The sequence below is a fragment of the Equus caballus genome, chromosome 28 (assembly GCF_041296265.1).
Source record: "Equus caballus isolate H_3958 breed thoroughbred chromosome 28, TB-T2T, whole genome shotgun sequence".
Taxonomy (NCBI): Eukaryota; Metazoa; Chordata; class Mammalia; order Perissodactyla; family Equidae; genus Equus; species Equus caballus.
The window spans coordinates 30,024,888-30,050,866 of NC_091711.1; the positions used below are offsets into that span (position 1 = coordinate 30,024,888).

The 25,979-nt window shown below is 37.5% G+C and overlaps 1 protein-coding gene across 6 annotated transcripts in view; it reads left to right on the top strand.

Moving 5' to 3' along the window:
* Nucleotides 1–25,979, top strand: part of NR1H4 (nuclear receptor subfamily 1 group H member 4) — a 72,597-nt gene that overhangs the window by 9,334 nt on the left and 37,284 nt on the right. For 4 of the 6 annotated variants that reach the window (XM_070254560.1, XM_070254558.1, XM_070254561.1 and 1 more), the window contains 3 exons: nt 7,786–7,928; nt 8,586–8,720; nt 22,950–23,315. In XM_070254560.1, the coding sequence (XP_070110661.1) occupies nt 8,642–8,720; nt 22,950–23,315 (445 nt within the window). In that variant the 5' untranslated portion in view covers nt 7,786–7,928; nt 8,586–8,641. Of the gene's footprint in view, nt 1–7,785; nt 7,929–8,585; nt 8,721–15,890; nt 16,046–22,949; nt 23,316–25,979 lie in introns of those variants that run through there. The other 2 variants (XM_003364282.5, XM_005606543.4) reach the window with 1 other exon arrangement.

The window sequence follows — 25,979 nt, forward strand, 5'->3', positions numbered from 1 at the left end:
TCCAATGGAGAACACAGACAACCAAATCATCACAAAAACAAAGGTAGAATTACAACTGTGATAAGCGCTACAAAGAAGAGGTACCCAGTACTATGAAAGTCCACTGGAGATTAGTGCTAGTCAAGGAGGTTGAGAAGCAGGGTTGGGACTACACTGAGACAAGTGAGACACTTAGGGTGCAAAATTTAGGGAGTACTCACTCTGAGTTCACAGCCCTAGAAGCCTCGACTCCAAGCGTTTCTTTTATATCTAGTTGGAAATAAAGGTCAGCTCCTGTTTGGGACCCATTGTGCAGCCTCCAGAGCACAGAAGCACAAAAAGCTGTAGAGCTCTGGTTAGCTGAAGTGTTTTTGGTGCATCACACCTGAAGGAAGTACCTTTAAATGGAGACTTTAGAAACAGCAAAAGAAGTCTGAGAAGAAACAAAATGATGCAACGGCAAACCCTGTACAGGCTTATTTCATTAATTTGTGCATATGAAATGGCTAATGTTGAATTCAAGCCTTAGGCAGAAGTGACCTTGCAGAACTTCCAACTCACCCTCAGTCTCAGCGGGAGAGCTGCATGAGAGAGAGTGCATGTAGAGTTAGATGTTTTTACATCCCCACTCTGCTTCTTACTAGTGGCGTGAGCTTGGAAATGTTGCTTAATCTCTTTGAGCCTCAGTTTTCTCATCTATACAGCGTGTATATTAATACCTACTTGGCCTATCATAGATTAAGTGATGTAACATAGCAAGGAGGCTGCCACATATAGGCATTCATAAAATAATAGTTATTATTTTAATCTCCCAAGAAAAGTAATAGTTACTATGATAATAACAAAGATGGTTCGGTTCTTATAGGGCACCGCAGTCAGAATAATGTGGTCATAATGGCCATATTGGTTTGAGGCCATGTTGCCTGGCCTGTGGTCAGTACTGGCCATGCATGGCCCTTCAAATCTCTCTGGACTTTGGGAAGGATCTATTTAAGTTAAATATGTATTTTTGCCTTGGAAATAATCACTTCAGTTTGAGTGCTTCTCGGAAGACCAAATGTCTGGAAAGACAAAACATTTTTTTCTCTGGAGTTCCTTTCTCTTTTCCTTAAGAATATTCTTCCAGCTTTTGGCTGAATTCAGGGCTTCCATTGGGCATGAAATGATTATGGCTAGAACAAGTTCACTTTTTTCCTGCCCTTTAAGAATGGATTACACAGATATCCAACAAAATGGATGCTTTACCATCAACAGCTGGGTTCATCTGAGAAAAACATCACCAAGGATGGTGTTTTTGGGCGTGAAGAGTTCATAAGGAACCAGCACGTGTAACCATTTTTGCCTTCATCTTCTGAGAGCTGAGATTCTTCTAAATCAGAGTCAAAGCTATTTAATTGGATCAGGGTCTTTCCAAGGTCTCCATTTGCAAATGGTTTACGTTAAATCAGAGAAGCTCCATACACCATGAACTTCCTGTGACACAGTATCTAAACAAGTAAAAAGTGATAACCAGAAAGTAGCAGTCTAAACGACCAGTCACTGTGTGTCTTATCACATTAAAAACAAACAGCGCATACCATTTCTGGAATTATTTCTGGGTCCTTAAATTAAGACTTAGGTTACAATATCATACAAATAAACATAAAGTAAAATAAACATTTTGTCTCTGCTTCCACCAATACCCAAGGTTTAAACTTGCTATCATCAGGCTTCTTCCTCTCCTTCTTTCTCCTTTATGTATGCTGTTCTCAAGCCCCTTCCTTTCCATCTCTACACATACAGTTACAGATACAGATATCTGAACAGCTCACTTCAGCAACAAATTTCCGGAATTTTTCTCCTTTTACTGCTTACCCTCCCCGTCCCACCTTCTCATTAAAGTAATCTTCTTGAGCACAGATTTCATTGTGCCACTCAAAATTTCTAATAGCATCTCATTGACAGTTACAATTCCCAGACATTTTATGGGAAGGAATTACTTTTTCTTCAAAGCCTTAAAAATGTTTATATGTGTGAGTTTAAGAGTGTGTAAGAAGGAAAGAATGCCTATATGAACTGGCTTATCTTTAAAGATGAGGAAGCTTTTCACATACGTATATAATTTCATTCAATCTTTTTCATTATGAAATATTTCCAACATGCAAAAAATTAAGTAATATAATCAACTCCCTTGTATTTACCTCCAGCTTAAGAAGGAGAGCATTACAGATGCTGTGAAAATTCCCTATGTACCCACTCAGTCACTCTGCACCACTATTCTGAACATGGGTTCCACACTTCCATTCATGTCTCTATAGGTCAGAGCAGGAGTCACAAGCTTTTATTTCTATAAAGGCCAAATAGTGAACATTTTAGGCTTTGCTGACCGTGTGGGCTGTGTCCCAACTACTTAACTCTGCCATTGTTGAGTGAAAATAGCCATAGACAATATGTAAACAAAAGGGCAAATACAGCCCTTGGCAGGCTGAATTTGGCCCCTGAGTCATAGTTTCCTGGAGGAGGAAAGAGAGGAAGATAAGGAGGAAGATAAATGACAGAAGAAGCCTCCATGGAGAGGTTGAGACCCACATGGGAAAAAAATCTATAAAACTGAGACATAAGAGCACATTTGAATAAATGGAGACATACCTTGTCCCTGAAAGGCAAAATTGAATATTACAAAGATGTAGATCTTCCGTAAATATATAGGTTTGCGGCCATCTCAACTCCCAAAGAAACTTTTTTTAAAGAATATGATACAAGATGTGATAGTTTATCATAGAGAACAAGTAAGTGAGAATATTTTAAGAAATTTTGAAAAAGAATGAACAATAATAGGAAAGGATGATATTGGTACAAGATGTAACTGTATTATCAATGGAAAGCTAAAGTGAGTCTGAAGCATAGAAACTTCATAGATCAACGTGGAAGGGAAAAAGTGTTCAATGAGCAATTCTGAGAAAAATTCACCCTGCACCATAAACTGAAAATAAAAGGCAATAAGAGGAAGCTTTAAAAGATCAAATATATTCAACTACATACAGTGCAAAATTTTCTGGGTAAAGATAATTAAGAGGCAAATGAAAATGTTTGCAGCAAATATAACAGAATGCTAATACATTCAAGATACAAAGAACTAAGTCAATGAAAAAGATGAACACTTCCATAGAAAAAAAGGTAAAGGCCATAAACAGGAAATGGAAAGAAACTATCACAGATAGACAATAAAAATGTGAAAAAATTTTTTCAATTTCACTAGTAATCAGAGAAATGCAATTTAATACAGCGAGATAGGATTTGTCACCTGGCAAATTAGAAAAGATTGTTTAAAGTAAGAGTAGGTAGTGCGAAAGAAGGTGGGGTGAGCAAGGCACTCTTATCCACTGCTGGTGGTAGTGTAAATTGAAAAAACAAAGGTAGGAAACGCAACTTGACATTTTTTAAATGCTTTTCTGTATTGTCTGAGTTTTCTGCAATGACCCTTTTATTTTAAAAGTACTTTTATTTAAAAAATGAATTCTGACAACTTTTCAGGGAAACAGTGCATGAAAGCAGGGAAATTTGTATGCAAATTCAGCTATTTTTCTTTATCTGCTCCAACGAATCCTTTGTGTACTCACACATACGTCAATTCATCCGAATAGAAATGAGGGCTTCCTCTTATCTGCGCTTTCATTACTAACTTCAGAGAATTCTTAGAATTCTGTCTGCGGTTTCTCAAAGTTCATTATTTAAACAGAGCCTTTAACTGTGTTTCTAAGGAGGTACTCTTCCTTTAGTGCATGTGGCAGTTGCTGCCAATGCTGGCTGCCAATCTGGCTGTGTCTGTTCCCCGACGATGCTTTCCTGCTTTCTCATCTGAAGGTTCTCTTGCACAATAGACCATTTTCTCTACTTGTGCTCTTTGGCACAGAGGAGAATGATCCACCCTATTTGTAGAGGAAGTCTCACTGGCAAGGTGTAGTTTTGATCAAATGGACACTAATAATAACTAATAAACTCAATCCAGGAAATTTTTTATTTAAACATTTAAAATCTTAAAGTCACTGGAAATTTTTTTAAAAATTCAAATTCGTATGCATATTTTAGTTGCAGAAAAGTATGATAGGACGATCAATAATAGACATTCAAGCATAAAAATATGCCTCATTAGGATAAAACTTTGCACTGAAGTGGAATGAAATACAAACTCAAAGAAGAACAGGAATGATAAAAAATATTTCCAAATGTTAAAGAACGTCTTCTTGTATTTCTTAGAAGGATGAAGGAGGATGTTAAGTTGCTGTGATATTTAAATTTAATTGAGTGTATTTAAAAGCAATGTAACAACATATAAAAATGTCAATTTTTACAATATGTCAGAAATTGCATTTTTTGAGACTATTTCATTTTTTAGTGAAAATATTTGGATGTGAACCCAAAAATCTGTTGAGGGAGCATATTGTTTTTTGAACTTTTTGTAGAGAGTAAATGAGCAAAACTATGCAAAGGTCACTAGTGTAGAGAATACCCATTGCTTATTCTCAACCTATAAATTGACTCTTTATAAAGAAGGGAGGATTTGAAGGGGAAAAAAAAAGTCTCCAGAGCTAACATCTGGGGTCTTCTGGGAGTTAGGCTTCCTATTGCAATCCTTTCCCCAACAAGGGAGTAAAGAGTATTAGAGAAAGGAATACACAGAAGTATCCTTAATTAAAAAAACAATGTATGTGGAAACACTTGCCAAATGCTTGGGATATAGTAGATGCTCATTAAATGACAAGTCAAGTAAGACGTTGTCAATCCCAGGGAGGAGCTGTTAAGAGGTAAAGAGGATCCTGCTGTTATGAGATGTTTATAATTAAGTGGATTTACACCCCCAAGGTAATCATTACATTTATTCATACTTTACCTATAATTTGCCTTGATTTTTTTGTGTCTTTTGTTATCTGTTTGCAGAGGGCTAGATAGTAAATGTTTTTGGCTTTGTGGCCCATGTAGTGTGTGTTGCAACTATTCAACTCTGCCAGTGTAGGGAGAAAGAAGCCATAGCTGTTCCATAAGCAAGTGGGTACGGCTGTGTGCCGACAAAACTTTATATGTGACCATTTAAATTTGAATTTCATATACTTTTCACATGTTATGAACTGCCCTTCTTTTGATTTTTTTCACACATTTGAAAATGTAAAACCGTTCTTAGCTTCAAGCCTGTACAAAAACAGGCAGTGGGCCAGCTTTGTCTGGCAGACGATAGTTTTCCAAACCCCAGTTTAAGGTATAGTGTTTACGGGCTCTCTTTGCTAAGAATAGGCATAGTATCTGGAAGGATACACAAGGAACCAGCCATTGTAATTGCATTTTGGTGAGAGAAATTGGTGACAGAGCAGGAAGGAAGACTTATTTTTCAGTGTATTGTTTGAATTGCTTACCATGAGCTTATGTTACGATTTTAAATATTAAAGAGTTTTTTTTTTCTTTAAGCCCCTTCAGGAATCATAAACCCAACAAACCTGATTTGAGCAGATTCTGCTACCTGTCTCCATTCTGGAGGGCTCTGTTGTTAGCTAATCAAGGACACCCACATAGTGGGTCTCCAGCTAAGGGTAACCCAAATAATATAGAATTAGGGGAATTGGATTTTCATTTGCGTGAGAGAGCGATAAATTATCCTTTGTGCCAACGGGAGAATGAAGTCCTTATCCTGTGCCATTTCTCCAAGAAGAGCATGTCAAAATGTCAGGGAATTTGGCCAAACTAAGCAGGAAAAACAATTAATAGAGATCATTTAACCGAGCCAACATTTCTTGAGGGCCTATTGTGTGCCAGGCACTTGAATTGAAGATGCCAAATTTATATGAACATATAGAGGAAAACACACTATCAGAATCCAAAATGAAGATGAATGTACCTGGAAAATATTAGAGAGCCATAATGTGCTACAGAAATATGAGGGAGCTTGATGACCGTGATTGAGGGTTAAAAAAGACAAGTATAAGAAAAAGTTAACACAGAGGGAAGCCTGAAGTAGGGGCCACAGAGCTGAAATCTGTTTTTTTAAGACCAGAGCAAATGGGTCTTAAATTACAGAGTATAAGTTTGGATTGAATATTAGGAAAAACTCCTGACTCTGCACATTGTGGGTTCCTGAAAATTATTATTATGGGAAACTGTGGAATTTCCTATTCCAAAGATAGGAGAAACTCTATCTAGAACCATAGGTGCCTGAATTTTAGAGGCCTTTTCAACTCATTTATGATATGATATACAGAAACAAATACAGAATTATTACACATAATTCATATACATTAATATGTACACATTGAATATTTACATATGCAATTCATATATACATATTGAAAGTTGAATTTCCCCTAGTCCTCAATTAGCTTGTGAATATGAATGAGGTCACATTAATAGCGACAACTCAACTTTTACTGGCGTATTCCTCAGGACCTCCAGCTTCCCTTAACAGCCTGTCCCCCACCCTAGTGTTTCAGGAGTGCCTTGGGGCTCTTCATATTTGTTCATAATAAAGTCTGTTCCTGCCACTTCTTTCACTACTTTTTGTGTCCATGGGCGAGAGCAGTGCCCAACCAGTGGTCACAGTTCCTCTGCTGGGCACTTCTCCAGGGTTATGGTGATACCTGGGGTGCTGCTGCTGTTTCACAATTGCCCCAGAAAGGCCCTGAGTCCTCTTAGGATCAAAGTTCCACTGTGATATGCGCAGTTGTTTGAAGGTGAGGGTGGAGTTGAAATAAGCTTTCTCCTACTCGTTGTCTTCTGTTGGAAGGGTCTACCTTATACTTCAATGTTTCCAGACATCATTTTTATTTCTAACCCTTTCCCTTCTCACTTCAGGGTATCAGAAAGGCCTCTTGGATCTGGTACAGGTTGGTCAAACACTGTACCACATTGAGAATGACACATTCCTCTAATGACTGAGGCTTTGCTTTGGGGTGAAGGTCATGGTTCTTCGCTCTCTCTGACTTTAGAGTGGGTTTTCTCCCAGCAAGCCCCTTGGCTTACTGGACAGTAGTCTTTGGTAGGGTCATGCTGTTGTTTTCCCACACAGACCCAGATATGTCTGCATTCCCACAGGGCACACAGTTTATATCCTTTCACAGGAGACTCTCTTTCTTGCTTCTTTGACCGCTCCCTCTCTGATGTCTTCTCATCAATTCAGATGAGGCCTGGTAATATGTCCATCTTTAAATATTGCCCTTGAAATTACATCCTCTTTCAGCTACTTTCCTATCTCTTGACAACTTTTCAAACCCAAACCATTTATTAGAGTATCCTGATCTTTGCCTTTATCAACAGCTTTCATGACAATATGTAATCATCTGTAGTTTTGTGTGATTATATTTTAGCATCTCTCTTCCTAATTAAGCTTGATATCATGGATCATGGATGCTTTTTTTTCTTTCATCATTTTATCTCCAGACCAGGTACAGAGCTTAGTGCAGAAGAAGTTCTCACTAAATGTTTGTTGAAAGCATGAACACATGAATGAATGCAGCAGACGTAGTCTAGCGGACTACTTTACCAGCAGGCAAATGTATGTGAAACTCACTTCTTCCTGAGCTAGAGCATTTTGCTAAGTGAAAAAGGAAGAAATACAGATGGAAATAGTAGAGAAGTTCTAATGAAATAAATATTTGTTCAGCAAAAACTGTATATTCTCCTCCTGAGTAGCAAATATAAGTAGTTATTTATTTGTAAACAAAATGATTTCTTGGTGGAAACAGGATAAAAAGGTTTGAAAATCATCTTTAGAAAACAGCCTTGGAGAAGAGGTTCTGATAGCACATCTTTTGATTACTTGACCTTTCAAATTACTTCTTCAAGGAGGAGAAGACATCCCAGAAGACAGGAAAGAGAGGAGGAAGGAAGAGAAGACGACCTAGAGATATAGCTAACGTGAACATTGCTTCTCCGGATTCTTGGATTCATTCTGGACATCTCCTCAGGATGAAACTTCAGGCATTTTGGTGAGATTTACTAACATTTTTCTTTTTTTACCAGAGCTTCTTTTTATCCCAGATAAATACATGACCATGGTAGACCATGAGAGTGAAAATGCAAGCCTCTGAAATTTTTCCCTAAAAGATAAAAATAAAGATCTTGGGGGAAAACTTCCTGAGTTTTTGATCTACTGACATCATGCCTATTCAACTCAAGAAAATTCCAGCAGGAAGTGGTCTTAAATCACTTTTGTGTCTTTGCAAAGACCTGTTCAACTTTAAATTAAAGTTTAAGATAATAAATCATGGATTCATCCTATTTTTAATCGAGGCCTTTATATTTGTTTATGTTTTTTCTATATGAAAAAGGAATGAAGACATAACCAAAATGTCACCATGTCTTGCTCAAATCTCCTAAGTGCTGAAATTTAAATGAAAAAAAGTGGTGTTTTCTTAGATAAATTAGAGAGTATCTCTTCTGAAAGCATGTATCTTGGACATTTGTAGTACAAAGGAGGGTAAAACTGATAAATATTGAAAACAGATACATACAGACAGGCTATGGCAAAATGTCTACAAAGGGAGCCATTTAAACTTATGTAAATTAGCTTTCTCTCTCCCACCCTCTCTCTCTCAACCATCCCCCACGCCCCCCAACTCTCTATTTATTTATTTCTCTTTCAGGGTTTTTTTTTGAAGACCACTATCACGAAGGCACGTTCTCAAATAGAAAAGTTTGGATGGGATCAAAAATGAATCTCATTGAACACTCCCACTTACCTGCTACAGATGAATTTTCTCTTTCTGACAACTTATTTGGTAAGTTGTCAAGTTCATTTGAATATAGGTAAAAAGAAACTGTAATTTGGAAATACGTGAGAAAAAAATCCTAGATCATGAGTCTAGGAGAGAGTCCATAAAATGTTCTGGTTCCTTCTAAGTACTCAGTAAACGTTAGCCACTATGCAAGGTTAGAGGTAGGTCAGACCTTGGATTCATTGAACCTAATGGTCTTCTTTTTTATAGATGAGGACTGCAAGACTCAGAGAGCTTTGTGACTTGTCCAAGGCCATGAGGCTAGATAATTAACAGAGCTGAGAGTAGAAATGGGTTCCTGCTGTAGGGCTAATTCTAATATTATTATAGCATGCACTAAAGTATGAAATGATGATTCTTGTGGTTTAATATTACACCTATTAAAGGCTGAAGTTACTTAGGTTACAGCTGTGCAGTAGGTCTCCTTTTTACCATCCTTCCAGTGCTGGGGGACATATGGCACTGCGTCAGGATTAGTCACTTAAGCTTGATTGAGGACAAATTGTACTACATTGTTTTCAGTAGATCTGTAACTAGATGATACCATAAAATGATATATTGCTCCACTTTATGCATTTATAAAAAAAACCTCACTATAATTTAGAGCATCAGCAAAGAGTCATCAGGGGCAATATTTTGGGTGGGGTAGGGAGGCTTTCTGCCACTCTTAAAATAATTCCCTTCTCCCTAATGGCCCTGCTGGGAGGCTTGGGTGCTCCCAGTTTTTCACTGTACATTAACATACAGCCCACGGTAGACTACGATAGTGAAAATACAAACACTTGAAATTCCACAAAATTCAATGTGTTAAGACATGATCCCCTATTTGGTTTCAGACATCCCTGGAGATATTAATTAGTAGCTTAGGCTATTCTCAACCAGTCCTTAGCACCTTAGTGAGTATGGTTTATCAGGTCATTTTTTGTATTACATGCCTATTTGCATGTCTACCTGACCTCATACAGTATAAGAGCATTTAAGGAAAGGAAACATATTTTATTAATGCTAGTATGCACTTGATAAGTAAGAATCAAGTAACAAATAATAGATGGGAAAGAGAAAATAGGTTTAGAGGAAAAAAGAGATGTTTATCAGTAACTCTCAGAGAGACCAAAGGCAGCAGTAATTATTTACGAAATGCCAGTTCTTGGACATACTTGCTGCATCTTTTCTTCCAGTTGGCTTTTCTTCATCCTGTGGATGCAGTCAAGGGCAGTAGGATGTCTACCTCCATGTCCAGACACTTGACCATTTACTTCTGGCCTACCCTGCTATGGGTCCTTAATATAATCTGTGTATAGATATTTTTCTAATTTTTTCTCTATGAATCAGCACTCACAGGATAATTCGGACTGTAGGTACATATCACAGACTAAGGAAAATTCCACTTAAGCTTATTTTTTCACATAAAAACTCCATTTTCTGCTCTGAAATTTTACGATTGTGTGTTAAGATCTCCAAGCAAGCACATCAGGTTGAAGGTTGATCTCAGCAGCCATGAGGTGAAAAAGATGTGAGTAATAGAGAAAAAGTTGTGAAGGTACTGTTAAGTTAGAGACATCTGAAAATGATTCCTAAGGATGCCCTGTAACTCCTGTTTTCAGTGTTGCTTTTCCCTCATCTCTCCTTTGCTGGATCACATTCTTATCCAATGTCTTAACACTTCATTTAAGGTTTCTTGAGTGAGGCATCTTAGTTTCTTCTAGAGAGGGCTGTGGACCCCTCACTCTTAAAAGCTTTGCTTAAGGTGAAGGGGAAGAATCTCCACCCTTATAAATGGTTGCCTTGAAAGGCAGAGTGTGAAGCAAGGACTTGTGCGCAGGCAGTTTATGCTAGAAGTGATCTCAGGGAGCAGAAGTGAAGGGTTGGGGTGGTGAGAGAGGGAAGGAGGGAAAATCAACATGAGATGAGTTACGAAGAACTCTGCTATGGGCAAAGAGAGCTTGATCCCAGTGGGAGTAGCATAGAGAATTGTCCGTTGAGGCACCAGGGACTAGGGCAGTTATCAACTGGCCTCTGACTCCCATTAGTTGAGGGTCGCCTCTGGGGGCACTAAGTCTCCTGCGCTTCTGGGCTGTGCTTTTGCTACTCCCAATGGAATCAGGCCAAGTGGCCTCCTATGGTACTGCAGAAGTCCTGGGCAGAAAGCAAAAAGATGTGAGGCATGCTCTTGAAATGAAAGGCTGTCAACATGAGGTGAGTCGGAGCTTGCTTATGATCATTTGCAACAGCTACAGCTGAAATGAGAGGTGGGCCCAAGGATGTGACTGTCACCAGAGGGATCTGCCACATGCTATAAATGTGATTTCTCCCCAACATCAATCAGAATATTCAAAGGAAGGCTAAGATTTGTTGGGGGGATGGTGCACATTTGTTCTATAGCTGTTTTCCTAAGCTGATCCTTGTAGAAAAGAAGGAAAGAAGCTTGGACAGAATGGAATTATAGAGACAGGGCTGGCGTCACCTCTATGAGGTCCTTTAATTTATTCTGGTGCCACACACGTCTGACAAATCCAGATGAGAATCTAGCTCATCGGAAACTCAGTCCACAAGCAGCACACAGAATGGAAGGACACGGTGACCTAACAGAGATAAATCTCCTTTCCTTTGGGAGATCCTGCAAGCCAGGAGACTTGGTCAAAGATTAATTTAGTGGCTTAAGAAAGGCTTTTCTGATGAATGAAGAAGGCAGGGTCTTTGTGCAATTAGTGCATAATAAAAGGTAATAATGACAAAGTCCACAGCTTCCCACTGTTTGACGTAGTGAATAGGGTAGGAGGTGGCATGTTAATGAAAATCTATGTATTCTTGTAGCAAACTGTGGTTTAAGAACTCAAAAAAAATCACAGAATTTAAAAAACTAAGTAAATAGAAAAGCATTCTTATAATAGCACAGAATAAGCATCAAAAGGTACAGTCTTATGCTCCCGTATTGAATATTCCCACTGGGTCCTGGTTCACTTAGCTCCACGATACTGGGAAAAGGCACTGAATGTGAGTGGAAATAAGCAATGAAATTGAAAGAAAGGAAGTCTCTGGGGCAATTGAGACTCTCTGAACTTCAGTTTTCTTCCCTATAAAATGGGGATAATAATAACACTCACTCCACAACTTGTAGGGAGGATTGAATGACTGTGTGGGAAAGTGTTCTGTAAACTTCAAGGCTTCATAAAACAGTATAATTAATCCAGGGTTTGAAATGTAGTTGTTATTACTTAAATTGTTAGCATGGTAAACATCACTCTACTCATTAGAGGGAGGAAGTTCTTTTTATCTTAACATTGTTGAGTGCAAAGAATTTTCAAGAAGCCAACAAAAACCCAACAGTATGGAAATAAATTTCTGGGTACCCTAAAGAAGGAAACACATATTCTATCTTATCTTGGCATTACAGCATTGCTAACAACAGCTATGGAATCCACATTTTTATATTACTTTTATTATTGTATCTAACAGGCTTTCCAAAGCCCCATTCTGAATGAGGCCCAGCAAGTGGCAGGAGGCATATCCCATATAATCCTACTCACTTTTATTCCATTTCCTTTAGCTATTTCTCATTACTTTATGCTTCTCTCAGCTATTTATGCCCGTTTTCTCTGGGTAGCTTTATTTTTATGAGAAGATACTCACTTTGGAGTCTGGTTCTTACTTACGTCTTTTTCTTAAATTAAAAGAGCCTTTCGTACATTACAGAATCAGCCAGATGTTTAAAAATACAATCAAAGGTTTGAAATGCAGTTTTGTGGACTATTTCTGACATTGGATTTCAGGTATTTTTCCATCTCGCTGAGTTTAACTCAAGTGAATGTAGTCCTGACTTGATGGGTGACTCAAAGCTGAAAGTTTCCAGTAGATAGAAAGATACCGTTGGCTCAGACAAAATGAAGCTTTGTTTTAGCATAATTTAAATATTTTCTCACTACTGTTTCTTACTCATATCTCTTCTGCAGATTTAAGCAGTCTCCAAGATTTTATTCTTTCATTATGACTTTGGTTTTTGCTCTCCCAGGAATCTCAGATCTGGTACTCTTGTTAATGGAGTTAAGAAATGGGAGATGGAAAAGAAATATTAAAAGATATTTAACTTTTAATTTAACAACAATTTAACTTTTAACAACCAACAAATTGGCCAGCTGGTGCGTGAATCCATTGCCGACCAGGCCTGGCTCTCAACTTTGCAGGCTAAGAAACAGCTGTCAGGGGTGCTGAGAATAACCAAGCTGAGAAAGTTTGACTATAACAATCAGATTGCAAATTTATATATTTACAACAATAAAAAGAATTGTGATAATAATACCAGCTACCATTTCTTGAGCGTTTTCTATATGTCAGTCATCATACTAAGTATATTTTGGATTTGTTAGCAGACTTCCTGTTTTCAGTCCCATCTCTGCCATTTACTGATATGTGGTCTTAGGCAAATTCCTTAACTTTTTGCAAGTTACTTGCCTTATTTAGTAAAGTTTTCAGAAGAATGCCTGGCACATCATAAATACTCTGTAACTATTTATCACTAATATTAATTCTCATAACATCCCTATATGGTAGATGCCATTACTATTCCCCTTTTACTGGTGAGAAAATGGAGATTTAAAGATGTTAAATAGTCTGCTTAAAGTTCCATAGATAGTAGTAAGGAGGCAACCAAAATATAATTGGGACAAGGAAACAGAATTGGCTGATTAAGGATCCAGGCTAAGAGAACATTCCTGTTCATCTTCTCAGTGGAGAAAGTCTTTCCAATGAGGTTGTATCACTGAGTCTGTTGGTCAAGTTTCGTCTCAAGGATAATTATCAGAAAAGCACTGTGAGTATTTGCTCTGGGACTTCCCTCTCTTCATGGCTTCATAGCTGATGCCCCCACTTGCCATGATTGGAGTATCATTCACATTACTCCCAAGTACCATCTACAACAGTGCTGTCCAATAGGATTTTCCGTGATGATGAAAATGTTCTACATCTACTTTGCCCAACACAGTAGCCACTATCCACATGTGGCTATTGAACACTTAAATTGTAACTAGTGTAACTGAGGAACTAATTCTATTTAATTTAAATTAATTTAAGCTTAAATAGCCATATATGGCTGGTTGCTACTGTTTCAGATAGTACAGGCCTGCAAGGAAAAAATGTATTTTTAGAAAAACAATAACATGAGGTAGTTGGTCATCACTGAGAGAGAAGCAAAGGGATTCAGTTAATCTTATTATGAGAATATTCTGTGTGAGTTTCACTCAGCAACAAAGTTTTCTTGGATCAGCTAAATTATCGTGCTCATTTCCTTTTTAGTATAGAAGTTTCAGAGGACAACAGAGAGGCCCATTTGTTTGACCAGTGAAAAACTCAGTGGAGAATTCTTGAAATATAAAATTCAGAGATAGTTTGTCCCGGTTCACATACTTTGGGTATCTCTTCCCCCTAAGATTCTCTTAAGGCAAGGATAGCTCTTGGGTTGTGAGGAGAGGAAAATGAGGTCAGAAGTAAACTGAGGATTGAAAACAGCTTTGCAAATGGTAACCCTTGAGTGAGCAATCCAAACTGAAATACACTCATGGGCCATCACCCTTTACCTCTTCCTGGCAATTAGGGCAGGTGTACTTAGCTTTTCAACCAGAGTTTTGAGTCAGAAGACCTTGGGTAGAGTCCTAGCTTTATCCCTTAATAACTGACCGACTTTAGACAAATCACTTAACTTCACTGAGTTGCACTTCTGACTCTGTAAAACAGGGTAGAAGGTAGTGGGAATCATAAATAATGCCTTCCTCAAAGGGTGCAAGTAAGGATCAAATGAGATGATGCATGTGGAAACACTAATAAAATTGTAAAGGCTGTAGCAACGTCTTAGCAATGATTATTATGTTTATATAGATCACTTTTGCCTTTTAAAACTGCTTTCATAGTTATTGTGTCATTTTATCTCCACCACAGGTCTATGAGGGAAGTAGGGCAGGAATTATTATCTACGTTTTACCATCTGTTGATGTAGACAAATGAGGCCCAGGGAAGCTGAGAGATGGCCTAAGGTTGTATAGTGCACCTGGATGCATTATGCCTGAGCTCAACTCTGGACACACTGATTCCTATTCTAAAGCCCTCTATTCCAAAAAATAACCACCAGTCACAAGCTTGGTATCCAAATTATGCTGTAGAAATTATTCATACTCAATAAGCAAGCTGCCCTACAATGTGAATCCAAAGCTGAATAATCATAACATCAACATAATGATGGTGGGTAGCCACCCACTTTGCTAAGCATTATTATAAATTTTATTCTGTTTAACCCTCATAATAACTCTGTGAGGCTGTGTGTTTATCAGCCCCATTTTACAGGTGAGGGAATTGAGGCAGAAAATGGTTCAGGAATTTGTCTGTGACCCACAGAGCTAGTGAGTGCCAAGGGAGCCTGGATGTATTCGTTTGCTAAGGTTGCTGTAATGAAGCACCACAGTCTGTGTGGCTTAAACAACAGAAATGTATTACCTCACCGTTCTGGAGGCTAGAAGTCCAAAATCAAAGTGTTAGCGGGGTTGGTTTCTTCTGAAGGCTGTGAGGGAAGGATCTCTTCCTGGCCTCTCTCCTTGGCATATAGATGACTGTCTTTTCCCTGTGTCTTTTCATATCTTCTTCTCTCTATGCATATCTGCCTCTGTATCCAAATTTCCCATTTGTATAAGGACACCAGTCAGATGGGATTAGGAACCAACCTAATGACCTCAGTTTAACTTGATTACCTCTGTAAAGACCTTGTCTCCAAATAATGTCACATGCTGGGGTACTTGGGGTTATAAATTCAACATACTAATTTGGGGGGACACGATTCCACGCATATCATTGGATATAAACCCAGATCAATTGGCCTCACACTGTTAAGCATTATGCTTTAATGCTTCCTGACATTAGCAAATTATACCATTCTGAAGCCTTTTGATAGGAAGAAATGTCAAGACTCACAGTGTGGCCCTTGACCCCCAAATCCACTTTTAGAGACACTGAACAGAAATCTACCCTCTAAAAGTTCTTCAATTGGAAAGTGCTCCCCAAAAATGTTTATCTAAGAGACTGGTTTCCAGCTTACTAGGCAATTTGGCATCAGGGACATTTCTCATAAACATTTACAAATATTCTTCTCCGTAATGAAGTTAATCAGTAAACCACACAACCTCTGGCCTCTGTCACTCCTTACCTAGTCTCCTTTTCAGTCGCTGTGAATAAGCTAAGAATGGTAACGCAGTTTCAGGAGTTCGAAAATCCAGTTCAAATTAGTCCTCGCCACAGCTGCACATCGTCAGGATTTGTCATGGAAATGATGAGCAGGAAGCCCGCTAAAGGTAGGACACTGTCACAGATGCTCTTGGTCAAGCTTCTGCAACTGGACTGAGGAAATGTGGGGGACTTTTGTTCGAGATTAGAGCAACAGATCTCGGTCAAAGATGGCTCAGTCAGAGCCAGAAGACTTGGGTGGGGTGATTTTCATAGGGTTCTAGGCAGGAGAGTATCTCATTGAGATGAAATCTAACTATATTTTCCCTACAATTCTTCATTGACTATTATGTAAAATTAGCGTCATTCTTTCAAAGTAAACACTAGGTAGTTCTAACTTCGATGCCTGTGGGCACTTGAAAAAACATTGTAAAGTACATTATTTAATACAGTGTTTTAAAAATGACAAATCTCAGATCCAAGAGGGTCATGAAATCTATTTTGTAGCTTGTAATTAGCATTAAAAACTAGAATAGAATAGAAATGTCAGAGCGCACCTCAAGAAGAAAGGATAAGTGTTATTTCATCAAATTCTGTTTTATTACTTATACATATGTATAAGTGTGTACAGGGATCATGATATAAGATGTATTTCAAACTATGGGTTGTGGTGAGAAAAATAAAAAGACACTGAGAAACATTAATTTACTAGTTTCACAGCAGATTTTTCCCTATGGTCTATAGAAAATCGGATGAGTAAAGAGCTCAGCTTTAGGCCTAGGCTATTTGTTTTCTCTGAAAAAGCAAAACATAGATTATAATTAAAACATAGACAATATAATATTGTCTCTTTTAATATTTTTCTCAAAACAGAATCTTACTTCTTAAATTTCCAGCTAAAAGAGAAACCAATAATTTCTATAACAATCACAATTCTGAACATATTTTTGATCGTTGACTTGACTGCATACTATTTTGTTTAAACGGGATGTTTGGAAGTGACTGGTGCGTTTAGAAATGGAAATTAGTTGGAAGGCTGGTGAAGCAAAGTTTCCATCATTTCAATATAACAAACATTTATTAAACATTTATACTGTATCAGGCTTTGTGCAAGGTCCTGGGAATGAACAAAAAGGAAATATAATATATTCCCCAGAGAGTTCACAGACTAACCACAACAATAACAAAAATGTCTTCAATGTTTATGCTGTGTCAAGCACTAGGCACTTTTTCTTAATTTATCTTTACTACAACCTCTCACTAGATACTATATTATTCCAGCTTTATAGAGAAAGGAACAGAGGTGTAAAGAAGTTCAATGTCTTTCCCAAGTTCACACACCCAGCGTGTTGCAGATGAGCTAAATCCAGATTTGTCCAAGCAGTAGGGCCCTTGTAATCAGCAAGTCATGCCACTTCAACTTCAGCATGGAAGATAAGCCTGTAAACAAACAGAAACGATTGTATGTGCTTCTAAGTGCCGCAGTAGAAGTGTGTACAGAGGGTAGGAGAGATTAATTCTACCTAAGGGCTCTGGAACAGACCTCCCAGAGGAGGAGATCAGCTGACAAGCCAGGGAGAGGCACCAACATCACAAAGGCCTGGCACCAGGAACAGCAAACAACTTCCCAAATGAAGCCATATCATCTAGTTAAGAGACAATGGACTAGGAAATAAGCAAAGGCACAGAGGCAATTTTTCCACTCGTGAAACATTTCAACAAACATTCATGAAACATTTATTATGGTCAGCATTGTGCCAGGGTGAAAAACTGGTAACCTGGACCCTTTATCAGGCTCATTAGAAACTGTCTGTGAGATCATGGGAAAGTGCCGTCCTTATGTCATGAACGTGAGTCTCCCATTTGGGGGCACAGTGGTTCTGATCACAAACTCCCTAGAGCTGGACTGTCTAATACTGTAGTCATTAGGCACATGTAGCTATCTAATTTTAAATTTTAATTATTTAAAATGAAAAATTCATTTCCTCATTATCACTAGCCACGTTTCAAATGCTCAATATCCCATGTGGTTAGTGGCTGTCGTATTGGTAGGTATAGAACACTTCCATCATCTCAGAAAGTTCCCTTAGATGGTACTCCTTGGAGAAACTATTAAATACTGGAGACTTTCTACCCAGATGTCTTTTGCCCTAGTTTGCAGGGGGTCTCAGACCCCTCTGGAATCCATTCAACTGTTCCCATTTAAGAACTCTTCTCTAAACTCTAATGGAGAACTTCCTGTCATAAAGGAATCCAAATTCTCCCACTTTTTGACAGATTGATTCCAGAAAACCACTCATAAATTAGAATTTTAATATATATACTTTCCCTTTAAATTGTATTGAAGTGGAAATAAATTTACCTTTTCAGAAAGCACATTCTAAAGTTGACCAACTTCTGCCCGCTCTACATCTTATGCTCTATCAGAAATTCCATATTTGTTTACGTGGTTTTATCCCACCCCTTGACATCCCTTCCCTGCCACTCCACCACTGCATGCCTACACAAACAGGAGAAAGGCTGGGACTTTTCTGTCTGTTCTTGTTCGCTGATGCATCCTCAGAGCCCAGCACGATGTCTGGCAAGCAGTAAGTGTTAAACATATATTTATAAGTGAAAGAACTATCCTATAACTTATGTCATCAAAACAGATTTATAGGTATTAATAATTATTAATTAACTGTCATTAGAATCAGGATTTTGCTAGATTCATTAGGAAACAAACATCTTCTTATGGCACTCAACTTATCAAAACTTTCTCAACAACTATATTTTATATTCAGAACTACTTTATGAGATAGGAAGGCTGGGTGTTAATCGCCCCGTTTTACAGAAGAAGTTGAAACAAAAAATGGTAAGCAGTTGTTCAAGGTCTCACAGTAAATTCACTGTGGAAGTTGTTCTAGTTCCACCATTTTGAAATATGTTGGCCTTGCTGGTTTTTTTTTTTTTTTTACTGTAAATTGCATGTATATTTATTGTCTCTGCTCTGTGGACATTTGGTAGAGACACTGAAATACTAGAAGTGGATGTGCTTTGGGAATAGAGGCAATATTCAATAGTATTGTGTACTGATCCCATATTCTTACCATATTTTGTTGTTTTCATGTAATAGAATCCATGTCTTTGTGAAGTCTTTTCATTTTAATTGAGATGATTCCAGAGATTGATATAATATTGATACCATAATTTGACTTGAGTTGGGACTCCATTGTGTCTCTTGATTATTAAAAGATTTGTTTTGTTGACATAGTGCTCAGAGATGTTGAATTGTCAAGTGAAGAGAAAACAATACACATTTTCTTGGAGTCTACAGAATCCAGATTCTGTAATTAATTGATTATCTTTCTTCAGGCAAGTTGCTTAACTTTACTGGGCCTGTAGGCAGAGAGGAAGTGGGGCTGGGCATGGAGATGGAGCGATAAGTGAAGATAAGATGGGTTAGAGAATAAAATCTAGGTTTAAGTGTACTTAAGCATTGAACTAATGCTTTTAATGCTTTTTAGTTCTTTTTAATCCTATTCACTCTAGAAATTTTAGTCATATTTAGTTGTTAAATACATTAGAATTTTGCTTATATTTTATCTTTTCTTTTTTCTGTAATAATTCCACATTTTTATATTCTTCCATTTTGTGGTCATAAGACAAAATACCATTGCCAAAAGTTTTTGTCTGTCAGATATTCTGACTCACTGCTGATTTTATATGGATAAGTCAGGCATGAAAGAGAGGAAATTGGTATTTACACAGATATTGTACACTTTGTGTCCTGTCAATCATTTCCTGGGTCAATGCCGAAGCATTCTTTTCAACAAAAGTTTAATATGCATGTACTCCACTTTGCCATTGTAGAAAGACCTTTAGTTCTAATGCCCAAAGACTATTAGTCTTATAGAGGTTTTAGATATGAAGAACCATAAGATCATCCAGCATGGACTCTTCCCTTTACAGATGAGTGAATCGAAGCCCAGGCAGGGTAGGAAAGTACCATGTAACTAGATTCAGGGTCAGGATGCCCAGGACCTAGAGTCAGGGATGACTTCCCAGAGAAGCTACACTTAAAGGAAATTTAGAGTTAAGTGGAGAAGAGTGAGATGAAGATTTCAGAGGGGACAGCTTCACTGAGGAAGTTTCCAGGTTCAGGAAGGAGCACGTGGGAAAGGCCTTGAGTCTGGAAGCAGCATGCCACATTAAAAGAATAGAGAAGTCAGAACGTGGAACATTCTAGAAAAGAAAGGGTAGGATCATGCAGAGCCTTGCAGGGCTTGTTATCAGCTACTTGCAAGCAGAGGCATTGAAGGGACTAACGAACTGAAGTACAAAGAGAGGAAGAGAAAGGTTTTACTTTGATGTTTTAAAGCATCATACATCTGAAATTATGCCAGAGAGAAGAGATTCAGCACATGCGCTTTGAAGTCAGACCCCTGAGTTCAAATCTCAACTAATTAGGTGCATCAGGATAAAGTGGCCTAACTTCTGTACACCTCACACTACTCATTTGTAAGCGGGGATAGTGATGTTACCTACCTCATAGGATTTTGTGAGAAAGAAGTGAGAACATACAAGTGTCTGACACGAGGAAGGACTCTATAATAAAGTTTTCTAACAATAATAGTAATAGTAATAGCATCAACCATCTTCTGAGTGCTGCAAAAGGCCTTCTACACGTATAGATGCATAGATCCACAAACCCCAACAACTCCAAATTCCAAAAACTCTGAAAACCAAACAGTTTTCTCTAAATCTTGGCACAAACTTCTTTGCTGGCAAAACCTGACCTGAATGGATGTGAGGATATCTATGGCCTTTATTTATTCTTCCTAGTGTGAATACTCATACATTCTACCGTAGAAAATATTGCTGTTTGATTCTGAGTTCTGTCCCCAACCATACTGGGAGAAACAGCACAGTATTCTGTTCTAAAATCCAAACAGTTCTGAATTCCAAAACACATGTGACCCCGAGAGTTCCAGATGAGGAAGTGGGGATCTGTATTGTCTCATTCAGTCTTCGGCGTAACTCTTGATACAGACACTTTCATCTCAAACTTGCTGCTGTAAAAGCAGATCCATCAGTAGTTTGCTCCACATTTCGCTGTTCGTGAGAGGTGGAATTGGAATTTTGGTCTAGGGTTGCCTGACTATGCTTTGAAGAATCAAACACATTTGTATATTCTTCTGTGTCTTATTTATGCCTACGAGATTTTTTAGCCTTTTGGATAATTTAACAATACCTGTTTTCTGAAGAGTCATAGTTTATGTTTCCAGGAAATAGAAGCATTTTCACAACCTGATAGTTATTATCTAGAGGTTTTATAGATAAGGGGCTCATTTCATAATAATGGTACAGGAATAATAATTGTTATTACTATTTTGATGGCAGCAATAATTTATCGAGCACTTCTTGTGTGCCAAATATTTAGCAAAGTGCTTGCATTTTGCATCCATTGTCTTGTTTAATCCTTACATCAACCTTATGAGGTAGGTGTTATACCCCCTTCTACGAGAGAAAACAGACTTAAAGATGTTAAGTAAATAGCCAGCATGCACACAGATAATAAGTAATTGAGCCGGGATTTTAACCCAGGTAGACTAATTCCATGCACTGCATTCTTTTTTTTTTTCCCTCATTTGTTTTATAATGGTTAAAATAACACATATTCATGGCAAAAATTGCAAAACAGTAAAAAGATTGTGCAATCTCCCACCCCAGAAAATAATGCAATAATTTCACTTCCCACAGTCACTTACATTCAGTTTCTTTTGTATTCTGCAGAAATTTGCCTCACACATATATACACACACACATGTATGTTTTTTTAACACTCACATAAATATACACATTATTCTATAACTTAATTTTTTCAAATAGCACCATATTGTAGAAACTTTTCCATGTGAGCACATGTAGATCTAAATCATTCCTTTTCATCTACATAGTATTTCAGTGTATGGCTGCAATATAATTTATTTAAGTAGATTCTTATTTATGAATATTTAAATTGTTTCCAACTTATGATTCTTACAAATTTTGCTGCAAATGAACGTCGTTACACAAAACATTTTTTGTTTTTTGCTTTTTGTTTTTTTTGAGGAAGATTAGCCCTGAGTTAACATCTGCTGCCAATGCTCCTCATTTTTGCCAAGGAAGACTGGTCCTGAGCTAACGTGTGTGCCCATCTTCCTCTACTTTATATGTGGGATGCCTGCCACAGCGTGACTTGACCAGTTGTGTGTAGGTCTGCACCCGGCTTCCGGACCAGTGAACCCCAGGCCACCAAAGTGGAACATACGAACTTAACTGCTGCGCCACTGGGCTGGTCCCTGCACAAAACATTTTTTACACAGATACAAGTGTACCTTTAAAATAAATTTTCTAGCAGTGGAATTGCTGGGTTAGAAGAGTATCTGAGTTTAAAATGTTGAAAGAGATTGACAAATTCCCCTCTGGGAAGGTTTGCTTTCCCAAGAGTGTGTATTGTCAAACTTTTAAAGCTTTATACATTTGAGGATGAAAACTGTGATATTTTCTATTGCAGTTCCAATTTAAATTTAATTATTGGCAAGGGTGAGCACATTTTTGTGTGTTTTTAAACACTTGTATTTGTATTTCTAAAAACTGTCCATTCATGTCCTTTATCCTTTCTTCCATGGAATGTTGAATGATTTCCATGTTGAATAGTTTTTTAACATTCTTTTTTGTTTTCCTTTTTTTTTTTTTTTTAGCATTCCTGTTTGTTTTCCTTTTTCACATGTTGAATTTTTTTATTGGTTTGCAAGAGCTATTCACATATTACCGATTTGAGTATTTGGTCTGTCTTCTTTGTTACAGATATTTTTCTGAGCTTTTAATTTAGTCATCTAATCCTTTACATGGGTTTTTTTTTTTTTGCTGTAAAAAAGTTGTTAATTTTTATATAGTTAACTATTTCAGTCTTTTCTTAAAGCCCACACTCCTAATCATGTGCTGCACTGCCTCTCTAATTTATGGAATAATGATGTTAATCCCAGTTTTGTTGTCACTTTTATTCAGGTGTCCTAGCAGAACCAGCGGAAGGTCCTCTGGGACAGAATCTAGAAGTGGAACCATACTCACAATACAACAGTGTTCAGTTTCCCCAAGTTCAACCACAGATTTCCTCGTCATCCTATTATTCCAACCTGGGCTTCTACCCCCAGCAGCCTGAAGAGTGGTACTCTCCTGGAATTTATGAACTCAGGCGAGTGCCAGCTGAAACGCTCTACCAGGAAGAGACTGAGGTAACAGAGATTCCTGTAACAAAGAAGGCTCGACTGGGTGCGTCAGCAGGGAGAATAAAAGGGGATGAGCTATGTGTTGTCTGTGGAGACAGAGCATCTGGATACCATTATAATGCACTGACTTGTGAGGGGTGCAAAGGTAAGCATCTCTTGGTTGGCAATTTTCTCCTTGTCATTGTTTTGCCATATTGATTGTTGAAATTCTTCATACTGAATCTCCCATTTTCCCAGATAACTTCCATTTTCATCTCCTCTGCTTCTACCTCTTTATAACTCCTCACCTTCATTGAGATGTCATAGATCTCTAGAAGAAGGCTGTTAGAGTATTGGGCTTGGATATCAGTAATCTTTTTCCTATTCCCAACTTCACACGTAGTTAAAAGAAATGTATGATTGTGGGTTTTATTTGTTTTCTTTAAAAGAGAAACTGTTAAACTCATCTCTTTTAAAATGAAGATCAAAGAGAATAAGACTTTATTCAATAAATATTTTAAAACACATTTTCATGTAGTTTGGTTAATTGAGAAAGAGAGCAGGAAAAACAGAAAGAAAAAAATCAGTAATACTATTCAACAAATATTTCACTTCACAGGAATGCAGATCTGTGAGAAATGCTGTGGGGGAATCAATGAAATTGCAATCCATGTAGAATGGATATAATATAACACGTGAAACATGAAAATGTCAGTATAAAATCCCATGTGATTATTCTCCCCTTGAGGACACAAACAATAAGTTTGTAAAATTCAGAAGCAAGGAAAAGAGTGGACTAGTTGATGTATCCATTTATTTTTGTGTTTGTTCATTCAACAAATATTTATGGGATGCCTAGCATGTGTTAGGCACTCTGTTAGCTTCTAGGAAATTGAAAGCTGATTAAGAACTGTCCCTTGAACAGAATTTGTTGGATGTTGTGCCAAATTGGGGCTCCCACATGCCAATGATTGCCATAAAAATAAACAGAGGACCGAGTCACATAAGAATGGCTCAAGGACATTCCAAAGTTTTGAAAGTTCAAATGATCAGATTGTGTAAAACTATACTAGTCACCATTTGAAAATCTGGTGTGATTTCACTAGAGTTTTTAAAAGTAAACTAATATTTATGCCCCAAATTTAAAAATTGAAACAGATCTATAAATAAAATGTAAAAGATCTCATTTACAGCCTTCAAAATATCCTTATCCTTTCTGTGGAGGGTCAAGATTGTATAGGTAAAAAGAACTTACCAATTCTTTGAAGGCATAGATTATGTCTTCTTTAGCTATATTACATATTCCTCCCCATGTCACCTAACATAGCACCTGGTATGTACTAAGTATGGAATAAATGTCTTGCGAATGACATAATGAAAATTCGTGTTCATTGCTGGTACTTAGTATATATAACTCTACTTTATAAAAAATGTGTTCAAAATTTTTTACAATACTTAATTCTTCCCCACCTCCAAATGTTGAAAGTAAATACTACACGTCAACCTCCATATTTGGTGGCATTTTTTTTTTTTTTTGAGCAGGCAGAGTTATGGAAATGGAAATGTGCTTATGTGACAGTAAAAAGTGAGTTTGAAATAAAGCAGGAAAGGACTGCTAATTGGTTAGAAAAATAAAATAGTTTCAAAATGACCAGCCTGAAAGTTGGATTAAAATAAAAATAAAAGTTCTACACGTAGGTTTGAGAAACCAACTGCTGACCTACCTACATAGGAAAAGGAGAGCTTTGTAGTAGTTCTAGTCAAAAAGTGGGTGGGTCTGTTACTCTGGAGGGCAAAATGGGGACCAAAAGATGAAGCTGACAGGATGGCATATTTGGGGCTTAATTCAAGAAGTAATTTTCTAACACTAGCAAGAAGTCTTCCAACAATGAGATTGACTTCCTGCCTCAGGTGATAATGAACTTCTCATTATTATAGGAATTCAAAAAGAGGTTACATGAACAGGCTTGAGTCCTCATACAGGAAATTTCTGCATTATATGGGAAATTGTATTAGTTGGATTCTGAGGTACTTCTTTAAATCTTCTGAATCTATAGTACCACAGTTTATAATGTTCTAATTGTTTCATGTCTGTGTGTCTTGTCTTCCTACGTAGTTTGTAAATTTCATAATTAAAAAATATCTATAGTTCATCTCACTCTTCGTATTGTTATGAATTGATGAAAGAGACTGTTAGACCAGGGTTTCTGAACCACAACACTGTTGACGTTTTGGGCCAGATAACTCTACTGTGGGGGCATGTGTCATATACATTGTGGGGTGTTTAGCAGCATCCCTGGTTTCTACCCTCTAGATGCCAGTAGTAACCCTCAGTTGTGACAATCAAAAATGTCTGAAGACATTGCTAAATGTCCTCTGGGCGGCAAAATCACCCCATTGAGAACCATTCTCAATGGATAGACTATTCAGTTAAAAGTACTGTTATAATATAGAGTTTCTTACACTTGAGTTATATGTGGAGATTTCTTGAAGGGAGCCATTTTTTGGCTATGTCTAACGTTGATTCAAATTGCTTTTATCAGCTTCCTTATGCTCTTTTTTTAAAACAAAACTACAAAACCAATAAAAATAATGTGCTGTTTAGATTATGTGGTTTTGTTGCTCAAAAAGTTATGAAAGCACAAGTTCTTTTGAGTTTGGTATGCCTATACCACATATCACATGAGGCCTCAGGTCCCCTCTGCTTTTCTCTGTTCAAACATTGGTCCACCCAAACCTTGGTTCATCTAGAGCTCCTTTTGGGCATCCCTAAACTGAGTATATCCCATGCATATTGAATTTACCTTTGTCATTTTCTCACAGCTCTTGA